Raw genomic sequence first — 22,809 nt, forward strand, 5'->3', positions numbered from 1 at the left:
TTCCCAAACACAATGCGCTATGGCTGAAAATAACACTGAGTTTTCTCAGTGTCTCTCATTTCCCTAGCCCCCTGGAGTGAGAAAAGGCAAACCCTGGTTAGGGCTGGTCATGTGTATTTTACAGAGCTAAAATATTCCTTCCTTGGGGACGAGTCTTTTGATTGCTCTAATTTTGCCTCATTTCCTTTGACATCTTCAAATCGACGTTATCGTTGTTCAGGTCGGCATATTTTAGAGCGGCCTTCAAGTCGCTATATCTCGGAGTAGCTATTGTGACCTCAGTCCAGTTATTATTGTTGTTTTGCCTTTCAACGCCTCTATTAAAGACAAAATAAGAAGGAGAACCGGCAGCCATTGGTTTATTTGTGATCCGGAATGAACACTGGCACGTTAAGTTATGTAAACAAAGGAAAGCGAACAAGTACACACAATCGCTTGCGCAATTTTTTTTTTCTCTTCGGCTGAACGGAATAGGTATTAAAAAAAGAGAGACCGGTTAAACAAGCCCAAAAAAATGTGTGTACGATTGGTCTTGGACATCTTCCCAAACATTTCCGACAGCGGCTGACTCAATCAAAGGTAGCTCAGTCTGAAATACATTTATCACCTTTCGTAAAAATACTCGCAACTCGGAAGGGGTAAAGAAGTATCTGGGACCGTCAAGACGTAACTAAAAACAAATCTGGCAAAACACTATCGAACAAACAGTTGTTTACTTCTTTTCCTGGCAAAGACTGCCTTTGTGTTGGTACTGAAACGAAATTTAAACCACGTCAGTTTCTTCTCTCAAATTCCCTTGTACTCTTGTGCGTGGCACGGATGGTGATATTTCTGTATACCGCTTCACTGTTTCGAAAAGAGCGTCTTTCGAAAGATCTTACATAGTAGCTGTGGCAAAAGTTTTTTTCGTCTCAAAGGCCAGCCATAATGTCCTCGTGATCAGCAGCGGCGAGCAATGCGCAATTTTCGCATATATGTTCTTCGAGTAAGATACGTCTTCAACTGATCTGCAAAGCCTGCAACAACTGATATTCACCGTAGTGGAAGGTTTACTGATCTTTTTGGGCGTCTGCTGAATATTCTTAGTTGACATCAATCGGTTCGCAGCGCTTCACGTATGGTTTGTTTTGCTTGCCGACTAGTGGAGAGAAACTAGCGCATTGTGTCGTAGCTACGCCTCGACAAGTTAATGAGGTCAAGCAATACTCCCTGAGGAGGAATGTGCGTGTAATCCTTGACCGATCAAAGCTCTCCAAAATACCTTTCGCCGCTAACTTTGCAGATCTCTAATCTTTTCGCGACTGCAAGTGAATGTTCCGAGAACGATAGGCATACACCAAATGCAAATATGGTGTCCAATTTGAGTTGCCATTGTTCTAAACTCACTAGCTTCTCACACATGTAATAATCCCCATTGTGTTTCCACGTGAACACGAGGCTAGTGAGTCCAGAATGATGGCTACTCAAATTGGAAGGCATATTTGCATTCAGTGTATTCTACGCGACGAAATAAAGTTCGGATGCAACGCACGCTGTTATTGATCGAAAGAGCGTGTATTATCAGAGTACAAATCACCGAGCTGAGCTGAAGCTGTCACGCCATCTGCGAATTTGTACAATGCCTAACCATTTCTTGGACATCTCTCTACCTCTTTTTCGTTAATTGAAAGTAAAATTTTGGGACAGGCGAGCCGAAAAGTTGCAACAGAAGGTTCGTAAATATACCAAGCGCAGTAGTTGGCGTTAATTTAGGGATTCTCTTTCGCTGGATTGTTACGTTCCTATCTCGCGCCTTTTATGAAACTCTTTCATTGGACTGTTACGTTCCTATCTCGAGCTCTTTTAGGATCCTCTTTCATTTGACTGTTACGTTCCTTTCCCGCGCGCTTTTAGGATTCTCTATCATTGGATTGTTAGATACCCATCGTGTGCACTTCTAGGATTCTCTTTTACTGGACTGTTACGTTCCTATCTGGCGCCTTTTAGGACTCTATATCATAAGATTGTTAGGTACCTATCTCGTGCACTTATAGGATTCTCCTTTACTGGACTGTTACGTTCCTATCTCGCACACTTTTAGAACTCTCTATCACTGGAGTTTAGGTAGCTATCACGCGCACTTTTAAGATTTTCTCTTATTGGACTGTTACGTCCTATCTCGCACACTTTTAGGATTCTTTATCCTTGGATTTTTTATGTACCTATGTCACGCACTTGTAGGATTCTCCTTTATTGGACTGTTACGTCCCTATCTCGTGCAGTTTTAGGACTATCTATCATTTGATTGTTAGGTACCTATCTCACGCACTTTTAGGATTCTTTTCATTGTTACGTACCTATCTCGCACACTTTTAGAATTTTCTTTCATTGGAATGTTACGCACTAACATGCAAACTTTTAGGGCTCTCTATCCTTGGACGCTAGGTACGTAACTATTTCGCGGACTTCTAGAATGCTTCTTTATTGAATCGTTACGTATCTATCTCGCACGCTCCCTTTCTTTGGATTGTTACGTTCTTATCTCGCACACTTTTAGGATTCTCCATCATTGGATTATTACGTACCTATCTCTCACACTTTTAGGATTCTCTTTCATTGGATTGTTACGTTCCTATCTCGCGCCTTTTATGACTCTCTCATTCGATTTTTACTTTTCTATCTCAAGCACTTTTAGGATTTTTTTCATTGGAATATCACGTTCTTATCTCGCAAGCTTTAAGGATTCTCTTTTGTTGGATTGTTACGTTCCTATGTCGTGCACGTTTAGGATTCTCTTTAATTAGATTGTTACGTTCCTATCCGGCACACTTTTAGGACACTCCATCATTGGATTGTTACCTTCCTATATCGCGCACTTTTAGGATTCTCTTTTATTGGATTGTTACGTTCCTATCTCGCACACTTTTAGAACTCTCTATCACTGGAGTTTAGGTAGCTAACTCCTTTCATTGGGTTGTCACGTACCTATCTTGTGCACTTTTAGGATCTCTTTTGTTGGATTGTTACGTTCCTATCTCCCACACTTTTAGGATTTCCTTTCATTGGGTTGTCACGTACCTATCTTGTGCACTTTTAGGATCTCTTTTGTTGGATTGTTACGTTCCTATCTCGCACACTTTTAAGATTCCCTTTCACTTGGTTGTTAGGTACCTATCTCGCACAGTTTTAGGATTCTCTATTGTTGGATTGCTATGTTCCTATCCCGTGCCTTTCAGGATTCTCTATTATTGGATTGTTACGAGCCTCTCGAGCACTTTTAAAATTCTCTTTCATTGGATTGTTACGTTCCTACCTCGAGCACTTTTAGGACTTTCTTTTATCGGATGGTTATGTTCCTGTCTCCAGCACTCTTCAGATTCTTCTTCATTGGATTTTTAGGTACATAACAATCCTAAAAGTGCAGGAGAAAGGTACCTATCTCGCACACTTTTAAGTCTTTATCATTGGATTATTGTGTTCCTATCTCGTGCATGTTTAGGATTCTCTTTCATCGGATTGTTAGGTACCTATCTCGCGCAATTTTAGGATTCGTGCTATGGATAAAATGATCATGTGTTTCTACAAGTGATTTACGAGTGGAACATACCTTTTTTCGTGGTGAGAGAAATTATGTTTCTACCCTGTGAGAATTTTCCCTGAGTCACGCACCGTTCAGTCTATTATCATGCTAAAACTAGATATCATTTGCTTTATTCTCCTGACCTTAATGCTTAATTCAGATGTTGCTGTGAAGAGAAGTTAGATGCTGGTCACTCTTAGAGTTAAGAGTTAAATCTTACTAAAACTTGCGAACTTACAGTTCTTCACCTCCATACCGCATTAAAAAAGGGTCGACAAACAACACCGCAAACCACAATGTCCCCCCTTCAGTAGCAATCTACGATTTGAGCCTTCAACTAGCATAACGCTATTTCTCGTTTGCTTTTTTAAAAAAATTTCTTCTCAGTTTCTCTGTGTCATCGCTTTCATTCAGCGATAAATTAAATAGAGTCTTCGCTCTTCTGGCTGGCAGTTCATTTAGTTTCCGGCGCTGAACAATCGACTCTCCTATTACATGACCCGATAGAGAGGATGACAGTTATTGAAAACGAGTTGTGGGCGTCTAACTATGTGTAGGCAGTCATGGAAAATAGTTGCAAATAAGTCTGCAATACATGTGCTCCCAGTTTTTAGTCTCAGGGAGTATTTATGGCCGCACGAAATAAGATAATCACAATACACAGTTTATTATATCAATTTTCTTTTTATTATTCAACTGACCTGATTCGAGTTACAATGAATTCAGGGCATTGATTGTAAGTAATGAAAATGCTTCCATCTTACAGAGTTATTTAACCTTCATAGGGTTAACGTGAGCCGCAGCATGTTCTTCCAGCTTGACCACAAAACCTTTTTCTTTATGGCCAAGGTCGGTCCTCACAATGTGATGTTCTATAACATGATTCGGGGGCAGTGTGACCGGCTTCTCTGGTCTGTGCAAAGAAGAAAATAATTAAAAGAATAAAAAAAAGGGCAAAGAAACAAAAAAAAAACCGAAAGAACAATTAAAAACAACTACGAAAAAATAGACAACACTTGCTTTATGAACAACTCTAATAAAACTTTGCCTTTAATTTACTCAGTATTTAGTAATTTTATAGCAATTTAATTTAGCAATTTACTCAACAATTCTTTTGATCATTTAATGGTTATTTTGTCCATCACCTTTACTTGTAGAGTTCACTCATTCGATACCGAATGTTTTTTTTTTAAGAAGAATTGTTACTCTGCCGTTCTATTGAGGCCCTCCTCATCTCTGGGTTCTCTTTAACTTCTTTAATTTTGGGACACACAAAACTGAAGGGAGCCATATATTCAAAGAGGACGTTTCACAATCGTCCAAGCTGACGCAGACAAAAAAAATCTTACTTGTAAGTAGAGTGAAACTGGCATCTGTGGTAACCACCACCTTCGAGCAGAAGAAACTGAGTCACATCACCTCTCAACAGCTCTTTAGACACAGTCATTTTTTCGAAGGACTTATCCCAGCCAATTGACTTCTTTTTCATTATGGGTCCATCAGCGGGAAAGTTTACGCCATGATAGATGGAATTGTGGATGAAGCAATTTCCTTCGAGACTGCAAAATTGAGAAAACTTTGGGGTATCAGTTGAAAATAAAGGTTAAATCAATCTTGCAGCTGCGTGAAATAATAATACTGCAATATGCATACCCTGTAGAGCAAAGCTTAAAAGGCTAGTCATAAATTTAGTCATTTTCCAGTTTTAGCCCTCTTACTCACAAATGTCGTCTCATATGATGAGGCCAAAACTCCTTTCAAACTGAAGTAAGCTGCATATCCTCAGGTTACAATATTTTTTATGTGGGTTTTCCCAACCTGTGTGTCGACAAAATGAGTTTTAGGGAGAGAATCGCAACTAAATTGCATCTTCAAAATGGCCACTCCCTGCTCCATGTCAAAAATATTCTCGAAGATCTCATTTCTTTTAAAAATGTTCTCTAACTGCCATGCAAGAAACTACATTTATACCGAACGTTCCAACTGGCTGTGGCAACTCCTCCATCCTCAAATATGAATGACCTTTCATATGACATTCCATCTGGATAGGACTGCTTGAAATAGTCAGTCATGCCTGGAGGATACTTAGTGAAGCATCTGTTTCCATATTGAAACGCTGTCGACAGTATGTCAAAGGAGAATGGAAGGGGTTTTCCCTTAGGCTTGATGATGCATAATTCGCTCATCTGTGTCCCCCTAAACATGAAAAGATGAAAAGTGTGTTGGAAATTGTTTTCAGAAACGGCTCATGTATAACTGAAAATGCACGAAAATTCAGTAGAGGGAACCAAATATTTATTATCACAACTTGAACTCAATAAGACAATACTGCACAACCTTTCATATAAGAGATTAATGAGTAAATGAGAGTAAATGAGTTTAGTTGTGACTGAGCTTCTCGCCTGATTCTTGAAGTTGATGAAAAAGTCGATGTCATGGACCATAGGTAATTTGCAAACTTGAATAGAAACAAGCTCATGGTTTATGACTGAAAAACTTCTGATTAATCTTTGGGCAGAATCCTCATTCTCTATCCCCTGATGTCCTCTTGTTTGTTATGCATGGCAATGAAATAATCTAAGATGTTCTTTTTTTTAATTAAGAGACACTTACTCGTAAGGGTTTCCAATTCCTTCACCTTCGATCGTGAATTCATGGCCATTGACACTGCCTTCCATATGGAATTTCGTCCTCATTTCGTTTGTGATACCCTAAAGAAGTAAAAAGAAAAAGGAAAAAAAAAACATTTGAACTGACATAAATAATTCTGAGACTTTAGCTGATTTCCCAGCGATTACATGTATTGTTACACATTATTTCAAATAATGGTATTTTTTTTTTCTACAATTAAGATGTATCTTGAGCCCCTTGAGCCATATCAAATCATCACGAAGCGCCTAACACCATTTGTGCGTGTTTGGCTATGAATTTGATTTTCTTACTCTTTGCCGGCCTTTTAAAATTTTTCCTTGAACGGTAAAAGTTTAGTACATCAGATAAAAACACTAGACTGAATTTCGCTCCAAGGTGAGTTGGAAGCTCTAAGAAATGCAAAATGAATTAAATGAGCGCATGACTGACCGGCACATGAAGTGGGGTTAACTAGTTAGGCTTAACAATAGGATCAATAGTTCTTCGTATGGCATGTTTCTGTCTGTGGTATGTGGGGCATGCATCTGTTCTAATAACTTTTCCCTTTGCAATTGAGAATCCTACTTGAGAACATGTCAGAACACCCAGAAAAATTGAAAGTTACCTACGAGGATCATTGCTTTATTTCATTTTCATCCGCTGGTCAAATGAAATTCATTTCATTAAAAAATGAGGTCAGATTCCTTCACGGGAAAGGATAACCGTCAAAAATTTGCCTCGCTCCCAACGCGCGGACTTCTAGTTAGTTAGTAGCAGCACCCAACTGGTATCTAGGAGGCACAAGTTTTAATCCTGTGGAAACCTTCCTTTTTCAAAGCCTCTTTTCTGTAATTGCTAAAATTGCAGCTCACCTGCCAGGATCACCGCTATACTTGATTTTAGTGTCAGGTCAGTGACATTTGCAGAGCATGTTTTGGGTGTGGCATAGCGGTTTGCGTTAAGACGATTTTATGTTATTCCTTGTTAGCGGGGTACATTCAGTTGCAACTGTCTTTGCTTAGTTAATTACTTGAATTCACTTACTTGCTTTGAATGAGACATGTTGAGGATAAATGGCTTGATTTTCAAAACTTGATTTCGGGTTTAAGATTATCTGTTGTAGTTCACTCCGTCGCCGACCAAGCTGAACTGACTGCAGTGTTAGGGTGGATTGATTTTAAAGCTAAATAGAACAAACAAAGACTCATTGATGATGATAATCTCACGTGAACCATCATGTGATTTTTAATGATGATCCCACGTGAACTATCATGTTATCTTTAATGATAATGATACCACGTGAACTATCATGCGAAATTTAACAATCGGTTCATGCTTAACTGCGTGCATTGTTGAAGTTTTCAAAGCTGAGAGCTCCAAAGCCAAATAGTCTAATGCATTTATCGCTTTTTCGAATCGTCTCTAATTTAGGATACTTATTTATTATTTGGGCGCCAAAGCCTCTGTCAATCGGAATGGAACAGAAAAAAAAAATAGAAAGTTTTGAAACCTCGCGGCTAAACACTACGGGAACTTTTGCAGCAAAGTAAAACTGCAGGTGTCATCTTGTATAGACACGGCCATCGTAGTGGCCTTATTTAATTTTGCCGCGTCACACTGCGTTGATACGCTGCAAAAACCTATTTGCTGCAGTGTTACTAAATTAAGATGGATGATTATGTAATCATGGAAGATAAACGGACACTCTAACCTTCCCTGATTGCGTAAAATTTGACTACTACTTATATATAGAGGCACTTTCAAACCTTCTGAAATATAAGTAATCTTTCGATTCCTTGTCGTTGGATATGAGAGTGTTAGGAAAAGTAAATTATTTACTGCTTTACTTTTGGAAACAAAAAAAAAGAGGAAAAAAGTACTTTCAAAGGTGGCACACAGACAGAACTGATAACCTATTCAAACAATTTGGTTTTATCGACTGATTTGATTATCTGAATTGGTCACCTTAGTCTATGTAATTCTGAAGATGGTGTTTTGAGCGTCAGGGTGAATTTCGAAGGGAATCCGGTCCAAAGTTCAGCTTTAAAATCTCTGTTCTGTGAAAATTCACAAATTTATTCGCGTCCTTGCGATTAGACGTGAGACTGTTCGGTTATAGCCTTCGCAATTAGTTGGTTAGTGACCCGTTCCGTCGATCAGAGGCTTGTTTTTGGAATGATCATTTGTTTTTAATCAGTTTGCCGTTTAAGTTTCAGACAGACAGAACTTATAACATAACCAGCGTAAACTATATGTTTTTTGGAATTTTGACTTCGAGTGTTGAATCCACTACCACTGTCTGCATGCAATCTTTCATCTTTTTTTCAGAAACAAGCTATTTAAACTTATCTATAAACGCATTACAAGTACTTTAGCAGCAAGACCCTCAGATCTTTATCAATAAATGTAGCTTAGCCTAGGATAGTTTTTCTAAACTCTAACATAAGGCAAACATTCTGAAAAGTAGCTTTGACAGGCCACAACCATGTGGAATGAGCTGGCGCTTTTTCCCTTTATTTCAAACTTTTGCGTCTAATCTTCATCAGTTAATTTTAAGTTTGTGTTACGCTGGAAAGTAAAAAAAAAATTATCTGCAAATTAAATGGTAGTTATTAAAACGTGATACGTTTGGCATAAGAATTTTTGCCACGTGCAATTAAGACCGTGACTTCAGATTGCAGCAACAGTCTCTATGTTGTAAAAATGAGACGATGGAAGGGAGATTTTAAAAGAAGCATACTTTATGTAATCATTGTTGCTTCCCAGAGATTAGGGTAACCATGAGGCTTTCGAACCGCAGTTCATATATATGTATTTCATATGTTTGTTGTTTGATTTATCATCTACGGGTTTATGTCGAATTAATTTGATGGCCTGCTCCTAGTTGGCTTGTTAGCTCAATTGGTAGAGCGCTGCACTAGTATCGCAGAGGTCTGTGGTTCGAATCCCGTACAGGCCTGAATTTTTTTCAGGTCTGATTTTCACTATTGCTTAAATAGTGCTTTACTGCGAAGGATCGTGCACATATACGTTTCATAACCGCAGTTCATATATATGTATTTCATATGTTTGTTGTTTGATTTATCATCTACGGGTTTATGTCGAATTAATTTGATGGCCTGCTCCCAGTTGGCTTGTTAGCTCAATTGGTAGAGCGCTGCATTAGTATCGCAGAGGTCAGTGGTTCGAATCCCGTACAGGGCTGAATTTTTTTCAGGTCTGATTTTCACTATTGCTTAAATAGTGCTTTACTGCGAAGGATCGTGCACATATACATAGTTTCTTTAAATTATTTTCATTATTATATTACTGTGCATATTTTAATCCGCATTTAAAAAAGAAAGAATAAAAAAAAAAATTATTTGAACAAATGACGAGTACTCTAGAGAAAGGAACAAAAACATAGCACTCACGCAATACGTTTATCTACAAAACACGTTTACTTATTCATCTGGAACTGTTTGAGCCGAACTGCGAAACTGATCAATAGCTTGGCCCATGGAGGCCTCCAAAATGTTTTGATTGCTCACTTATTTACCTGTGTGTGGCAACAAGTGTCATTCTTCTAGAGCGGTCCAGTGTAGTAGTGGCGCCTAAATATAGAGAACCTCTCCGGCCGCTTGACCAGGCTTTGTAAAGGATCAGTTTGTGCGCTTTGCGTGTTTGCATTAAATTTTTGTCGGTCGGCTTTTTTCACGGCAGTGGGCGGTAGGGGTGTGTGGCTTAGACAAACTAGCAATGATTATCCGCACAATCGAGTTTCTGCGTATTTTTCTTCTCTTTAGCAAGTTTATCACGATTTTCAATTAATGTGTTAGTTTTTAAAAGCTGAGGTGAAAATGGTGTTCATGGTAATTCATCTTTGTAGGTTGCCCCAGAGGGCCAGCTGCAGATAAATTAAAATGCATATATTTATATCTGAATAGAAGCCGTTTCATTTCACTTAAGCCGATGATTACACTGTCTAAAGAATGAATCTTTTGTTCAACCTGCAAGTAAAAATCCGGCACTCAGACAAAACATGCACAAAGTTCGTCTGTCTCGTTGCTGAACACCATTTTGTTCGGAAGCGAGTGGACAACGGTAAAACAGTAACACGGTAAACTCAGAAAAAAAAAAAAATAAGAACCTCGAGAATGGCGACTCAAAAATTAAAAACTAACACATTAATTGAAAATCGTGATAAACTTGCTTACGAAGTCTCGTGCGCACGCGGGCTAATTGCGCATCACAGAGCCCTCTATGACGTTTACAAAAGAAAAAGTTAATTGTCTGACAATGTTTTCGTTCCGCTCAAACTATTCCTGATGATAACATTTAATTACTTAACACGTTTGTTTCTTGTCGGTAAATGTCGGTTCATGATTTCAAACGCAACTCAGTTATTCATATTTGTTAGGTAATTCAGACAGTTTCTAACATGCGGTGAAGGCGTCTTATCAGGGCGAGTTAACGTTGAATAGCTTGCGATCGTTTGTTCGACCTGTCATGCTCCATTTGGAGCTTGAGTGGACAATGCGGGGAAGTTAGTTTTTGCTCCTCTGTAAGGGGCATTTCATAGATCAGGCAATCAAATTTACTTTGGCACTTTATCGAGTTCTTAAAACCACGATATGTGTCACTTGGGAATGTTCCATGTTGCTCTTTAAGTGTTACGGTGATTACCGATTGAAAACCGACGATCCTTTATGTCCCTCGAGGAGCTGATAGAGGCGTCGGAATGTATACGCGACATAGTTTGCATTGCAAATATCAGACTTTATAGCCAGAATATCCAGAGGGAAGCTATCTTCCTACATTAAAAAATAAGAGAGGATAAGATTTAAAGAGAAAAAAAAATACGCAGACACTCGATTGTGTTGACTCAGTGGTAGTTGGTCTAAGCCACACCCTCTACCGCCTACCGCCGTGAAAAAAGCCGACCGACAAAAATTTAATGCAAAGACACAAAGCGCACAAACTGATTCTTACAAAGCCCGGTCAAGCCGCCGGAGGGTCTCTATATTTAGTCACAACTACTACAATGGACCGCTTTAGAAGAATGACACTTGTTGCCACCTACAGGTATATAAGCGAGAAATCAAAACAGTTTGGAGCCCTCCATGGGATAAGTTATTTGGGACAAGCTTTTGCTCCTCTGTAAGGGGCATTTCATAGATCAGGCAATCAAATTTACTTTGGCACTTTCTCAAGATCTTAATAGCCCGATATGTGTCACTTTGAAATGTTACATATTGCTCTTTAAAGTGATTATCGATTGAAAACGATCCTTTGTGTTCCTCAACGCGCTGATAGAGGTGTCGGAAGGTATACCCGACATAGTTTGCATCGCAAAAACCAGACTTTATAGCCAGAATAGCCAGAAGGAAGCTATCTTTCTACATTGAAAAATAAGGGAGGTTAAGATTTAAAGAGAAGAAAAATACGCAGAAACTCGATTGTGCGGATAATCATTGCTAGTTTGTCTAAGCCACACACCCCTACCTCCCACTGCCATGAAAAAAGCCGACCGACAAAAATTTAATGCAAACACGCAAAGCGCACAAACTGATCCTTTACAAAGCCTGGTCAAGCGGCCGGAGAGGTTCTCTATATTTAGGCGCCACTACTACACTGGACCGCTCTAGAAGAATGACACTTGTTGCCACACACAGGTAAATAAGTGAGCAATCAAAACATTTTGGAGGCCTCCATGGGCCAAGTTATTAATCAGTTTCGCAGTTCGGCTCAAACAGTTCCAGATGAATAAGTAAACGTGTTTTGTAGGTAAACGTATTGCGTGAGTGCTATGTTTTTGTTCCTTTCTCTAGAGTACTCGTCATTTGTTCAAATAATTTTTTTTTTTATTCTTTCTTTTTTAAATGCGGATTAAAATATGCGCAGTAATATAATAATGAAAATAATTTAAAGAAACTAGTTCGAAACCCTCATGGTTACCCTAATCTCTGGGAAGCAACAATGATTACATAAAGTATGCTTCTTTTAATTTCTCCCTTCCATCGTCTCATTTTTACAACATAGAGACTGTTGCTGCAATCTGAAGTCACGGTCTTAATTGCACATGGCAAAAATTCTTATGCCAAAAGTATCACGTTTTAATAAGTACCATTTAATTTGCAGATAATTTTTTTTTTACTTTCCAGCGTAACACAAACTTGAAATTAACTGATGAAGATTAGACGCAAAAGTTTGAAATAAAGGGAAAAAGCGCCAGCTCATTCCACAGGGTTGTGGCCTGTCAAAGCTACTTTTCAGAATGTTTGCCTTATGTTAGAGTTTAGAAAAACTATCCTAGGCTAAGCTACATTTATTGATAAAGATCTGAGGGTCTTGCTGCTAAAGTACTTGTAATGCGTTTATAGATAAGTTTAAATAGCTTGTTTCTGAAAAAAAGATGAAAGATTGCATGCAGACAGTGGTGGTGGATCCAACACTCGAAGTCAAAATTCCAAAAAACATATAGTTTACGCTGGTTATGTTATAAGTTCTGTCTGTCTGAAACTTAAACGGCAAACTGATTAAAAACAAATGATCATTCCAAAAACAAGCCTCTGATCGACGGAACGGGTCAACAACCAACTAATTGCAAAGGCTATAACCGAACAGTCTCATGTCTAATCGCAAGGACGCGAATAAATTTGTGAATTTTCACAGAACAGAGATTTTAAAGCTGAACTTTGGACCGGAATCCCTTCGATATTCACCCTGACGCTCAAAACACCATCTTCAGAATTACATAGACTAAGGTGACCAATTCAGATAATCAAATCAGTCGATAAAACCAAATTGTTTGAATAGGTTATCAGTTCTGTCTGTGTGCCACCTTTGAAAGTACTTTTTTCCTCTTTTTTTTTGTTTCCAAAAGTAAAGCAGTAAATAATTTACTTAGACAGCAAGTTAATTACAAAAAGAAATTCTTTTCCTATAAGCGAGCCTTTCATCTTCCTAACACTCTCATATCCAACGACAAGGAATCGAAAGATTACTTATATTTTAGAAGGTTTGAAAGTGCCTCTATATATAAGTAGTAGCCAAATTTTACGCAATCAGCGAAGGTTAGAGTGTCCGTTTATCTTCCATGATTACGTAATCATTCATCTTAATTTAGTAACACTGCAGGAAATAGGTTTTTGCAGCGTATCAACGCAGTGTGACGCGGCAAAATTAAATAAGGCCACTACGATGGCCGTGTCTATACAAGATGACACCTGCAGTTTTACTTTGCTGCAAAGTTCCCGTAGTGTTTAGCCGCGAGGTTTCAAAACTTTCAATTTTTTTTTCTGTTCCATTCCGATTGACAGAGGCTTTGGCGCTCAAATAATAAATAAGTATCCTAAATTAGAGACGATTCGAAAAAGCGATGAATGCATTAAACTATTTGGCTTTGGAGCTCTCAGCTTTGAAAACTTCAACAATGCACGCAGTTAAGCATGAACCGATTGTTAAATTTCGCATGATAGTTCACGTGGGATCATCATTAAAAATCACATGATGGTTCACGTGAGATTATCATTATCAATGAGTCTTTGTTTGTTCTATTTAGCTTTAAAATCAATCCACCCTAACACTGCAGTCAGTTCAGCTTGGTCGGCGACGGAGTGAACTACAACAGATAATCTTAAACCCGAAATCAAGTTTTGAGAATCAAGCCATTTATCCTCAACATGTCTCATTCAAAGCAAGTAAGTGAATTTAAGTAATTAACTAAGCAAAGACAGTTGCAACTGAATCTACCCCGCTAACAAGGAATAACATAAAATCGTCTTAACGCAAACCGCTATGCCACACCCAAAACATGCTCTGCAAATGTCACTGACCTGACACTAAAATCAAGTATAGCAGTGATCCTGGCAGGTGAGCTGTAATTTTAGCAATTACAGAAAAGAGGCTTTGAAAAATGAAGGTTTCCACAGGATTAAAACTTGTGCCTCCTAGATACCAGTTGGGTGCTGCTACTAACTAACTAGAAGTCCGCGCGTTGGGAGCGAGGCAAATTTTTGACGGTTATCCTTTCCCGTGAAGGAATCTGACCTCATTTTTTAATGATATCAATTTCATTTGACCAGCGGATGAAAATTAAATAAAGCAATGATCTTCGTAGGTAACTTTCAATTTTTCTGGGTGTTCTGTCATGTTCTCAAGTAGGATTCTCAATTGCAAAGGGAAAAGTTATTGGAACAGATGCATGCCCCACATACCACAGACAGAAACATGCCATACGAAGAACTATTGATCCAATTGTTAAGCCTAACTAGTTAACCCCACTTCATGTGCCGGTCAGTCATGGGCTCATTTAATTCATTTTGCATTTCTTAGAGCTTCCAACTCACGTTGGAGCGAAATTCAGTCTAGTGTTTTTATCTGATGTACTAAACTTTTACCGTTCAAGGAAAAATTTTAAAAGGCCGGCAAAGAGTAAGAAAATCAAATTCATAGCCAAACACGCACAAATGGTGTGAGGCGCTTCGTGATGATTGGATATGGCTCAAGAGGCTCAAGATACATCTTAATTGTAGAAAAAAATACTTACCATTATTTGAAATAATGTGTAACAATCTAGGTAATCCGATGAAAAATCAGCTAAAGTCTCAGAATTATTAATTTCAGTTAATTTTTTTTTTCCTTTTTCTTTTTACTTCTTTAGGGTATCACAAACGAAATGAGGACGAAATTCCATATGGAAGGCAGTGTCAATGGCCATGAATTCACGATCGAGGGTGAAGGAATTGGAAACCCTTACGAGTAAGTGTCTCTTAATTAAAAAACAGAACATCTTAGATTATTTCATTACCATGCATTACAAACAAGAGGACATCAGGGGATAGAGAATGAGGATTCTGCCCAAAGATTAATCAGAAGTTTTTCAGTCATAAACCATGAGCTTGTTTCTATTCGAGTTTGCAAATTACCTATGGTCCATGACATCGACTTCTTCATCAACTTCCAGAATCAGGCAAGAAGCTCAGTCACAATTAAACTCATTTACTCTCATTTACTCATTAATCTCTTACATGAAAGGTTGTGCAGTATTGTCTTATTGAGTTCAAATTGTGATTATAGATATTTAGTTCCCTCTACTGAATTCTCGTGCATTTCCAGTTATACATGAGCCGTTTCTGAAAACAATTTCCAACACACTTTTCATCTTTTCATCTTTAGGGGGACACAGATTAGCGAATTATGCATCATCAAGCCTAAGGGAAAACCCCTTCCATTCTCCTTTGACATACTGTCGACAGCGTTTCAGTATGGAAACAGATGCTTCACTAAGTATCCTCCAGGCATGACTGACTATTTCAAGCAGTCCTATCCAGATGGAATGTCATATGAAAGGTCATTCATATTTGAGGATGGAGGAGTTGCCACAGCCAGTTGGAACGTTCGGTAGAAATGTAATTTCTTGCATGGCAGTTAGAGAACATTTTTAAAAGAAATGAGATCTTCAAGAATATTTTTGACATAGAGCAGGGAGTGGCCGTTTTGAAGATGCAATTTAGTTGTGATTCTCTCCCAAAGATTCATTTTGTCGACACACAGGTTGGGAAAAACTACATAAAAAATATTGTAACCTGAGGATATGCAGCTTACTTCAGTTTGAAAGGAGTTTTGGCCTCATCATGTAAGACGACATTTGTGAGTAAGAGGGCTAAAACTGGAAAATGACTAAATTTATGACTAGGATTTTTAAGCATTGCTCTACAGGGTATGCACATTGCAGTATTATTATTTGACGCAGCTGTAAGATTGATTTAACTTTTATTTTTAACTGATACCCCAAAGTTTTCTAAATTTTGCAGTCTCGAAGGAAATTGCTTCATCCACAATTCCATGTATCATGGCGTAAACTTTCCCGCTGATGGACCCATAATGAAAAAGAAGTCAATTGGCTGGGATAAGTCCTTCGAAAAAATGACTGTGTCTAAAGAGCTGTTGAGAGGTGATGTGACTCAGTTTCTTCTACTCGAAGGTGGTGGTTACCACAGATGCCAGTTTCACTCTACTTACAAGTAAGATTTTTTTGTCTGCGTCAGCTCGGACGATTGTGAAACGTCCGTTTTGAATATATGGCTCCCTTCAGTTTTGTGTGTCCCAAAATTAAAGAAGTTAAAGAGAACCCAGAGATGAGGAGGGCCTCAACAGAAAGGCAGAGTAAAAATTCATCTTAAGAAAAATATTCGGTATCGAATGAGTGAACTCTACAAGTATGGGTGATGGACAAAATAACCATTGAATGATCAAATGAATTGTTGAGTAAATTACTAAATTAAATTGCTATAAAATTACTAAATACTGAGTAAATTAAAGGCAAAGTTGTATTAGAGGTGTTCATAAGGCAAGTGTTGTCTATTTTTTCGTAGTTGTTTTTAATTGTTCTTTCGGTTTTTTTTTTGTTTCTTTGCCCTTGTTTTTTATTCTTTTAATTATTTTCTTTTTTGCACAGACCAGAGAAGCCGGTCACACTGCCCCCGAATCATGTTATAGAACATCACATTGTGAGGACCGACCTTGGCCATAAGGAAAAAGGTTTTGTGGTCAAGCTGGAAGAACATGCTGCGGCTCACGTTAACCCTATGAAGGTTAAATAACTCTGTAAGATGGAAGCATTTTCATTACTTACAATCAATGCCCTGAATTCATTGTAACTCGAATCAGGTCAGTTGAATAATAAAAAGAAAATTGATATAATAAACTGTGTATTGTCATTATCTTATTTCGTGCGGCCATAAATGCTTCATGAGACTAAAAAGTGGGAGCACATGTATTGCAGACTTATTTGCAACTATTTTCCATGACTGCCTACACATAGTTAGACGCCCACAACTCGTTTTCAATAACTGTCATCCTCTCTATCGGGTCATGTAATAGGAGAGTCAATTGGTCAGCGCCGGAAACTAAATGAACTGCCAGCCAGAAGAGCGAAGACTCTATTCAATTTATCGCTGAATGAACGCGATGACACAGAGAAACTGTGAAGAAATTTTTTTAAAAAAGCAAACGAGAAATAGCGTTATGCTAGCTGAAGGCTCAAATCGTAGATTGCTACTGAAGGGGGGACATTGAAGTTTGCGGTGTTGCTTGTCGACCCTTTTTTAATGCGGTATGGAGGTGAAGAACTGTCAGTTCGCAAGTTTTAGTAAGGTTTAACTCTTAACTCTAAGAGTGACCAGCATCTAACTTCTCTTCACAGCAACATCTGAATTAAGCATTAAGGTCAGGAGAATAAAGCAAATGATATCTAGTTTTAGCATGATAATAGACTGAACGGTGCGTAACTCAGGGAAAATTTTCACAGGTTAGAAACATAATTTCTCTCACCACGAAAAAAGGTATGTTCCACTCGTAAATCACTTGTAGAAACATATGATCATTTTATCCATAGCAGGAATCCTAAAATTGCGCGAGATAGGTATCTAACAATCCGATGAAAGAGAATCCTAAACATGCACGAGATAGGAACACAATAATCCAATGAAAAAGACTTAAAAGTGTGCGAGATAGGTACCTTTCTCCTGCACTTTTAGGATTGTTATGTACCTAACAATCCAATGAAGGAGAATCTGAAGAGTGCTCGAGACAGGAACATAACCATCCGATGAAAGAAAGTCCTAAAAGTGCTCGAGGTAGGAACGTAACAATCCAATGAAAGAGAATTTTAAAAGTGCTCGAGAGGCTCGTAACAATCCAACAATAGAGAATCCTGAAAGGCACGGAATAGGAACATAGCAATCCAACAATAGAGAATCCTAAAACTGCGCGAGATAGGTACCTAACAACCAAGTGAAAGGGAATCTTAAAAGTGTGCGAGATAGGAACGTAACAATCCAACAAAAGAGATCCTAAAAGTGCGCAAGATAGGTACGTGACAACCCAATGAAAGGAAATCCTAAAAGTGTGCGAGATAGGAACGTAACAATCCAATAAAAGAGAATCCTAAAAGTGCGCGATATAGGAAGGTAACAATCCAATGATGGAGTGTCCTAAAAGTGTGCCGGATAGGAACGTAACAATCCAATTAAAGAGAATCCTAAAAGTGCCCGACATAGGAACGCAACAATCCAACAAAAGAGAATCCTTAAAGCTTGCGAGATAAGAACGTGACATTCCAATGAAAAAAATCCTAAAAGTGCTTGAGATAGAAAAGTAAAAATCGAATGAGAGAGTCATAAAAGGCGCGAGATAGGAACGTAACAATCCAATGAAAGAGAATCCTAAAAGTGTGAGAGATAGGTACGTAACAATCCAATGATGGAGAATCCTAAAAGTGTGCGAGATAAGAACGTAACAATCCAAAGAAAGGGAGCGTGCGAGATAGATACGTAACGATTCAATAAAGAAGCATTCTAGAAGTCCGCGAAATAGTTACGTACCTAGCGTCCAAGGATAGAGAGCCCTAAAAATTTGCATGTTAGTGCGTAACATTCCAGTGAAAGAAAATTCTAAAAGTGTGCGAGATAGGTACGTAACAATGAAAAGAATCCTAAAAGTGCGTGAGATAGGTACCTAACAATCAAATGATAGATAGTCCTAAAACTGCACGAGATAGGGACGTAACAGTCCAATAAAGGAGAATCCTACAAGTGCGTGACATAGGTACATAAAAGATCCAAGGATAAAGAATCCTAAAAGTGTGCGAGATAGGACGTAACAGTCCAATAAGAGAAAATCTTAAAAGTGCGCGTGATAGCTACCTAAACTCCAGTGATAGAGAGTTCTAAAAGTGTGCGAGATAGGAACGTAACAGTCCAGTAAAGGAGAATCCTATAAGTGCACGAGATAGGTACCTAACAATAGTATGATATAGAGTCCTAAAAGGCGCGAGATAGGAACGTAACAGTCCAGTAAAAGAGAATCCTAGAAGTGCACACGATGGGTATCTAACAATCCAATGATAGAGAATCCTAAAAGCGCGCGGGAAAGGAACGTAACAGTCAAATGAAAGAGGATCCTAAAAGAGCTCGAGATAGGAACGTAACAGTCCAATGAAAGAGGTTCATAAAAGGCGCGAGATAGGAACGTAACAATCCAGCGAAAGAGAATCCTGAAAGGCGCGAGATAGGAACGCAACAATCCAATGATATAGAGCCCTAAAAGTGTGCGAGATAGGTACGTAACGATTCAATAAAAGAGAATCCTAAAAGTGTGCGAGATAGGTACCTAACAATCCAATAATAGAGAATCCTAAAAATGGGCGAGTTAGTACAAAACAATCCCGGTAATGAAAGAAAATCCTAAAATTACGCGAGATAGGTGCGTAACAATCCAATGATAGAGAGCCTTAAAATGCGCGAGATGAGTACCTAACAATGCAACTGATAGAGAATCCTTAACAGTGCGCAAGTTAGTACCTAACAATTCGATCCAACAAAAGAGAATCCTAAAAGTACGCGAGATAGGTACGTAACAAAGAAAAATGACATCAGCTGTGATTGACAAAGGAAATGAGGTTAGGCAAAGTCACGGTTAAAAATTGAGTTATAGTCGACATTTAGTGAATAAACACATAATAAGTATTCCAGAAAAGAAAGACAATGACCTATTAGTTCATTACCCCAGCAGATTTTAGGTGGGACTATTAAAATCATGTTAGACAATTAAGGCTTTCTTTCGTGCAATATTTTAAAACTATTTCATACTTTAGGGCTCAAAATATAGTTTGATTGTTGGCTTATTTGCGTGTTTATGGATTCGCTCATCGTCTTCGTTGCGCGGCTTATAACAGTAAAGGTGCCTACATGTTGGGTATCGCATCTTCAGACCCTCGTTAACCCCTCGGCGATGGCGTGGGTTAGCGTAACAGCGAGCTGCTTGGCCGAGTTGTAGTTTGAATTCAGGAAGTGTGTTGATAAATTGTCTATTAGACGATTTTTCGAAATCGGCTGTGGAGCAAGGGCGTGATCCAATACTTATAATCAATCACTTTAAGGGAGTATATTTCTTCTCCTGAAATTCGAGCCTCTCTTATTTCCCTATACAGAAATAAGGTATTTCAATAGACATGCAAAGGAAGAGTGCAGTTTGAGTTACATTCGTTTCACAAAACGTGCAGTCAAGTTTCCTGTAATCAAGTTTAATGTCTTTGCGTGGGGCATGGTTGCCCATATTGCCCGAGCCAGAGGCTCATATAATCGCAAGACAACACCCACCCATCCCACCCCAGGGGAGGACATCCATCACACAGTAATCTCGTGCGTGGGAAATTAACGTCTCCTACCCCTAACCCTGCAGGAGACGGGGCCTCCATTCATTCGTCCCTATCCGAGAAGACTAGAATATCTAAACCATTTCTTGATTTTATAGAAAGGCAGCATATTCTTCTCAATTATTTTAAGACCTTGGGTGTTGGTCCGGCCGGGACCAATCGCTTTGTCGATCTTGTTTACATTTGTTTTTGCTTCTTAGCCATTGCTTTCTTAGCGTATGTGACCTGAATGTAAAAAGCAAATTGAGGGTTTTATTTGGTTTCATCAGTAAATTCTCTTTTGTATTTTGAATATTCAGGGGAATGTTTCTATTTTCACGAGCTTTAAACTGCATGGAATCGCTCAATAGCCCGGTTGGGAAAAGGAAAACTTTTGGGAAAGAGCAGAAGTCTCGCGGGAACTGACTTTGGAAAGTATGGGATTGATGATCTTTCTAGTTCTAAACTTTACCACCGCGAATCGAAAACATAGATATCAAAAAAAGTTGCCGTTTTCAGAGATGAGAAAGGGTTGTGAGCGGCTCGTGGTAATTGTGGGTAGTCTTAAAAATGAGAAGTTTCAAACGAATCGACAATACTTTTCTTCCCAGTTTTAAGTGTCAAGGAGTATTCATAGCTGTACGAATTGAGGGAATATGACACTACACAGTTGATTTTATTAATGGTGATTTTCATTTTCAACTGACCTGATTCGTATGACAATGAATTCAAGACTTTTCGTGGAAGTAATGAAAATGCTTTAACCCCAGTTACGAAGGGTTGATATGAGCCACAGCAATTTCATCCAGCTGGACCCTCTTGCCATCATTATTAAGGTCGATCCTCGCAATGCGATGTTCTACGACGTGGCTCGGAGGCAGTGTGGCCAGCTGGTTTGTATTTTGTTTTCAAAACAAATATAAAACACGCCTAATTCGTTCCCCCATGCGTGCTAGTTTTATATGTTACTTCATGAACTGATCACGGCTATAACTATGATTATTTTTTTCCACAGTGTTGTTCAACCAGTTTTTGATATTCATTATCTTTTATTTTATTTTTCTCATCTTCCTACGCATCTTTAAGTGACTAATGGAGGGAATGAAAAGCTCTTAGCTAAAAGGACCTGATCACATTACAAACTGTCTTTTAGTATCTCGAGAAGAATCTTATTCGATACAAACATTTTACTGACGTGGGAAAGAAGTATTGAGCCGTTTCTCCGGGCCCTTTTTTTATTCCTGCGTTCTATTCGGTAGTTTTAATTCCGTAAAATTCAAAAGAGGAGATTCAAATGCTTTACAGCGACAATATCCAACCGTTGCAGCTGTTACAGAAACAAAGTAGTCACTTGTAGGAAGTGTGATACTTGCAACTGTGATAACCGCCTCCTTAAGTGGTAAGAACATAGTCACATCACCTCTCAGTATGTTGTTAGAGACGGTCATTTTCTCAAATGACGGGTCCCAGGAAATTGTCTTCTTTTGCTCTATGGGTCCGTCAATGGGAAGGTTTATGCATAGAGTTGTGAATTAAGCAATGCCTCTGGAGACTGTAAAACTGAGAGAAGTTTCAGAGATCATTTAAAGAAAAATTAGATTACCCTTGTATCCACTAAGTGAGATAATTAGACTGCAATTTGTATCCCTTGTAGAATGATGATTCAAAGTCTTTATTTTTTAAATATTTCCGTGACGAATTTTTCCAAATTAAACCCAGTTTCTCACAGATATCAGCCTATTTTGTTTTAAGGCTCAATCAACTTTCAAAATGAAGTAGTCTGAATTTTCTCAGGTCTCTTTGCTTTTTCTGTAGTTTCCACCTCCTGTAGGTCATACGGAATGCTTTCTCGGGAGAGATTTACAAATTTTTACTTTCAAAAGCGCCGTTCCCTCCTCCGTGTAAAGAATTAATCTTCAAGAAAATGATTACTATAGTAAAAATGACTTTATACCTAATATGCCCTCTGGCTGTCGCAACCAACCATCCCATCACCCAAAATGAATGTCCTTTCATATCACATTCCAGCTAGAAAGACTAGCTTGAAATATAGTGGGGCATACCCTCAGGATGTATAGGTAATCGCATGGGGCCGAATAAAATTAACGATTAATATCTCGCGTGTATGTTGTCAGAAGTTGCTGATATTGCCCTCGTCGCTTCGCGCCAGTGTTCGGTCAAGGACATCGCTCTCGTACTCTTCTAAATTTGCTTCGAAGTTTCTTTAATTCGCCCACTTTTTAAAAATGTTCTTCCAGTACTCCGTACTTTTCCTCGTGTTTTAGTTTTTACTCTTGTCTTTTAATTGTTCGATATATTCCTCGTCAACTATCTCGAAACTAGACGCTATTGGTACAGAAAGTCTTAAGCAAAAACTTTATCGATAGCATAGGCCGTTGCTAGGCAACCTGAGTACTAATCATGAGCTAGTGATTTTGCC

General features: G+C 38.5%; 4 protein-coding genes across 4 annotated transcripts in view; 1 reads left to right on the top strand and 3 right to left on the bottom strand.

Moving 5' to 3' along the window:
• LOC148741234 (GFP-like fluorescent chromoprotein amFP486) overlaps positions 1–22,809 on the bottom strand; it is a 164,959-nt gene that overhangs the window by 37,837 nt on the left and 104,313 nt on the right. The window lies entirely within an intron of this gene.
• Positions 1–22,809, bottom strand: part of LOC111344517 (GFP-like fluorescent chromoprotein amFP486) — a 124,577-nt gene that overhangs the window by 37,253 nt on the left and 64,515 nt on the right. The gene's annotated exons all lie outside the window — the stretch shown is intronic.
• Positions 4,224–9,865, bottom strand: LOC148741239 (GFP-like fluorescent chromoprotein amFP486). Its single transcript, XM_088737047.1, has 6 exons — positions 9,729–9,865; positions 7,235–7,373; positions 6,173–6,270; positions 5,531–5,755; positions 4,909–5,118; positions 4,224–4,472 (listed from the first exon to the last, which is right to left on the bottom strand). The coding sequence occupies exons 2-6, from the start codon at positions 7,250–7,252 to the stop codon at positions 4,328–4,330; spliced, it is 696 nt and encodes a 231-aa protein (XP_088593173.1). The 5' UTR covers positions 7,253–7,373; positions 9,729–9,865; the 3' UTR covers positions 4,224–4,327.
• LOC148741240 (GFP-like fluorescent chromoprotein amFP486) lies at positions 11,724–16,880 on the top strand. Its single transcript, XM_088737053.1, has 6 exons — positions 11,724–11,844; positions 13,734–13,872; positions 14,835–14,932; positions 15,350–15,574; positions 15,988–16,197; positions 16,632–16,880. The coding sequence occupies exons 2-6, from the start codon at positions 13,855–13,857 to the stop codon at positions 16,774–16,776; spliced, it is 696 nt and encodes a 231-aa protein (XP_088593179.1). The 5' UTR covers positions 11,724–11,844; positions 13,734–13,854; the 3' UTR covers positions 16,777–16,880.

The sequence above is a fragment of the Stylophora pistillata genome, chromosome 1 (genome assembly GCF_964205215.1).
Source record: "Stylophora pistillata chromosome 1, jaStyPist1.2, whole genome shotgun sequence".
In the NCBI taxonomy this organism is placed as follows: domain Eukaryota; kingdom Metazoa; phylum Cnidaria; class Anthozoa; order Scleractinia; family Pocilloporidae; genus Stylophora; species Stylophora pistillata.

Excerpts from the sequence above, each read along its gene's own strand:
- LOC148741239 (XM_088737047.1), bottom strand. Across the intron at positions 5,756-6,172 it reads GGAATTGGAAACCCTTACGA|GGGGACACAGATGAGCGAAT; the intron begins GTAAGTGTCTCT and ends TTTCATGTTTAG. Across the intron at positions 5,119-5,530 it reads ACAGCCAGTTGGAACGTTCG|TCTCGAAGGAAATTGCTTCA; the intron begins GTATAAATGTAG and ends TCAATTTTGCAG.
- LOC148741240 (XM_088737053.1), top strand. Across the intron at positions 15,575-15,987 it reads ACAGCCAGTTGGAACGTTCG|TCTCGAAGGAAATTGCTTCA; the intron begins GTAGAAATGTAA and ends TAAATTTTGCAG. Across the intron at positions 16,198-16,631 it reads CAGTTTCACTCTACTTACAA|ACCAGAGAAGCCGGTCACAC; the intron begins GTAAGATTTTTT and ends TTTTTTGCACAG.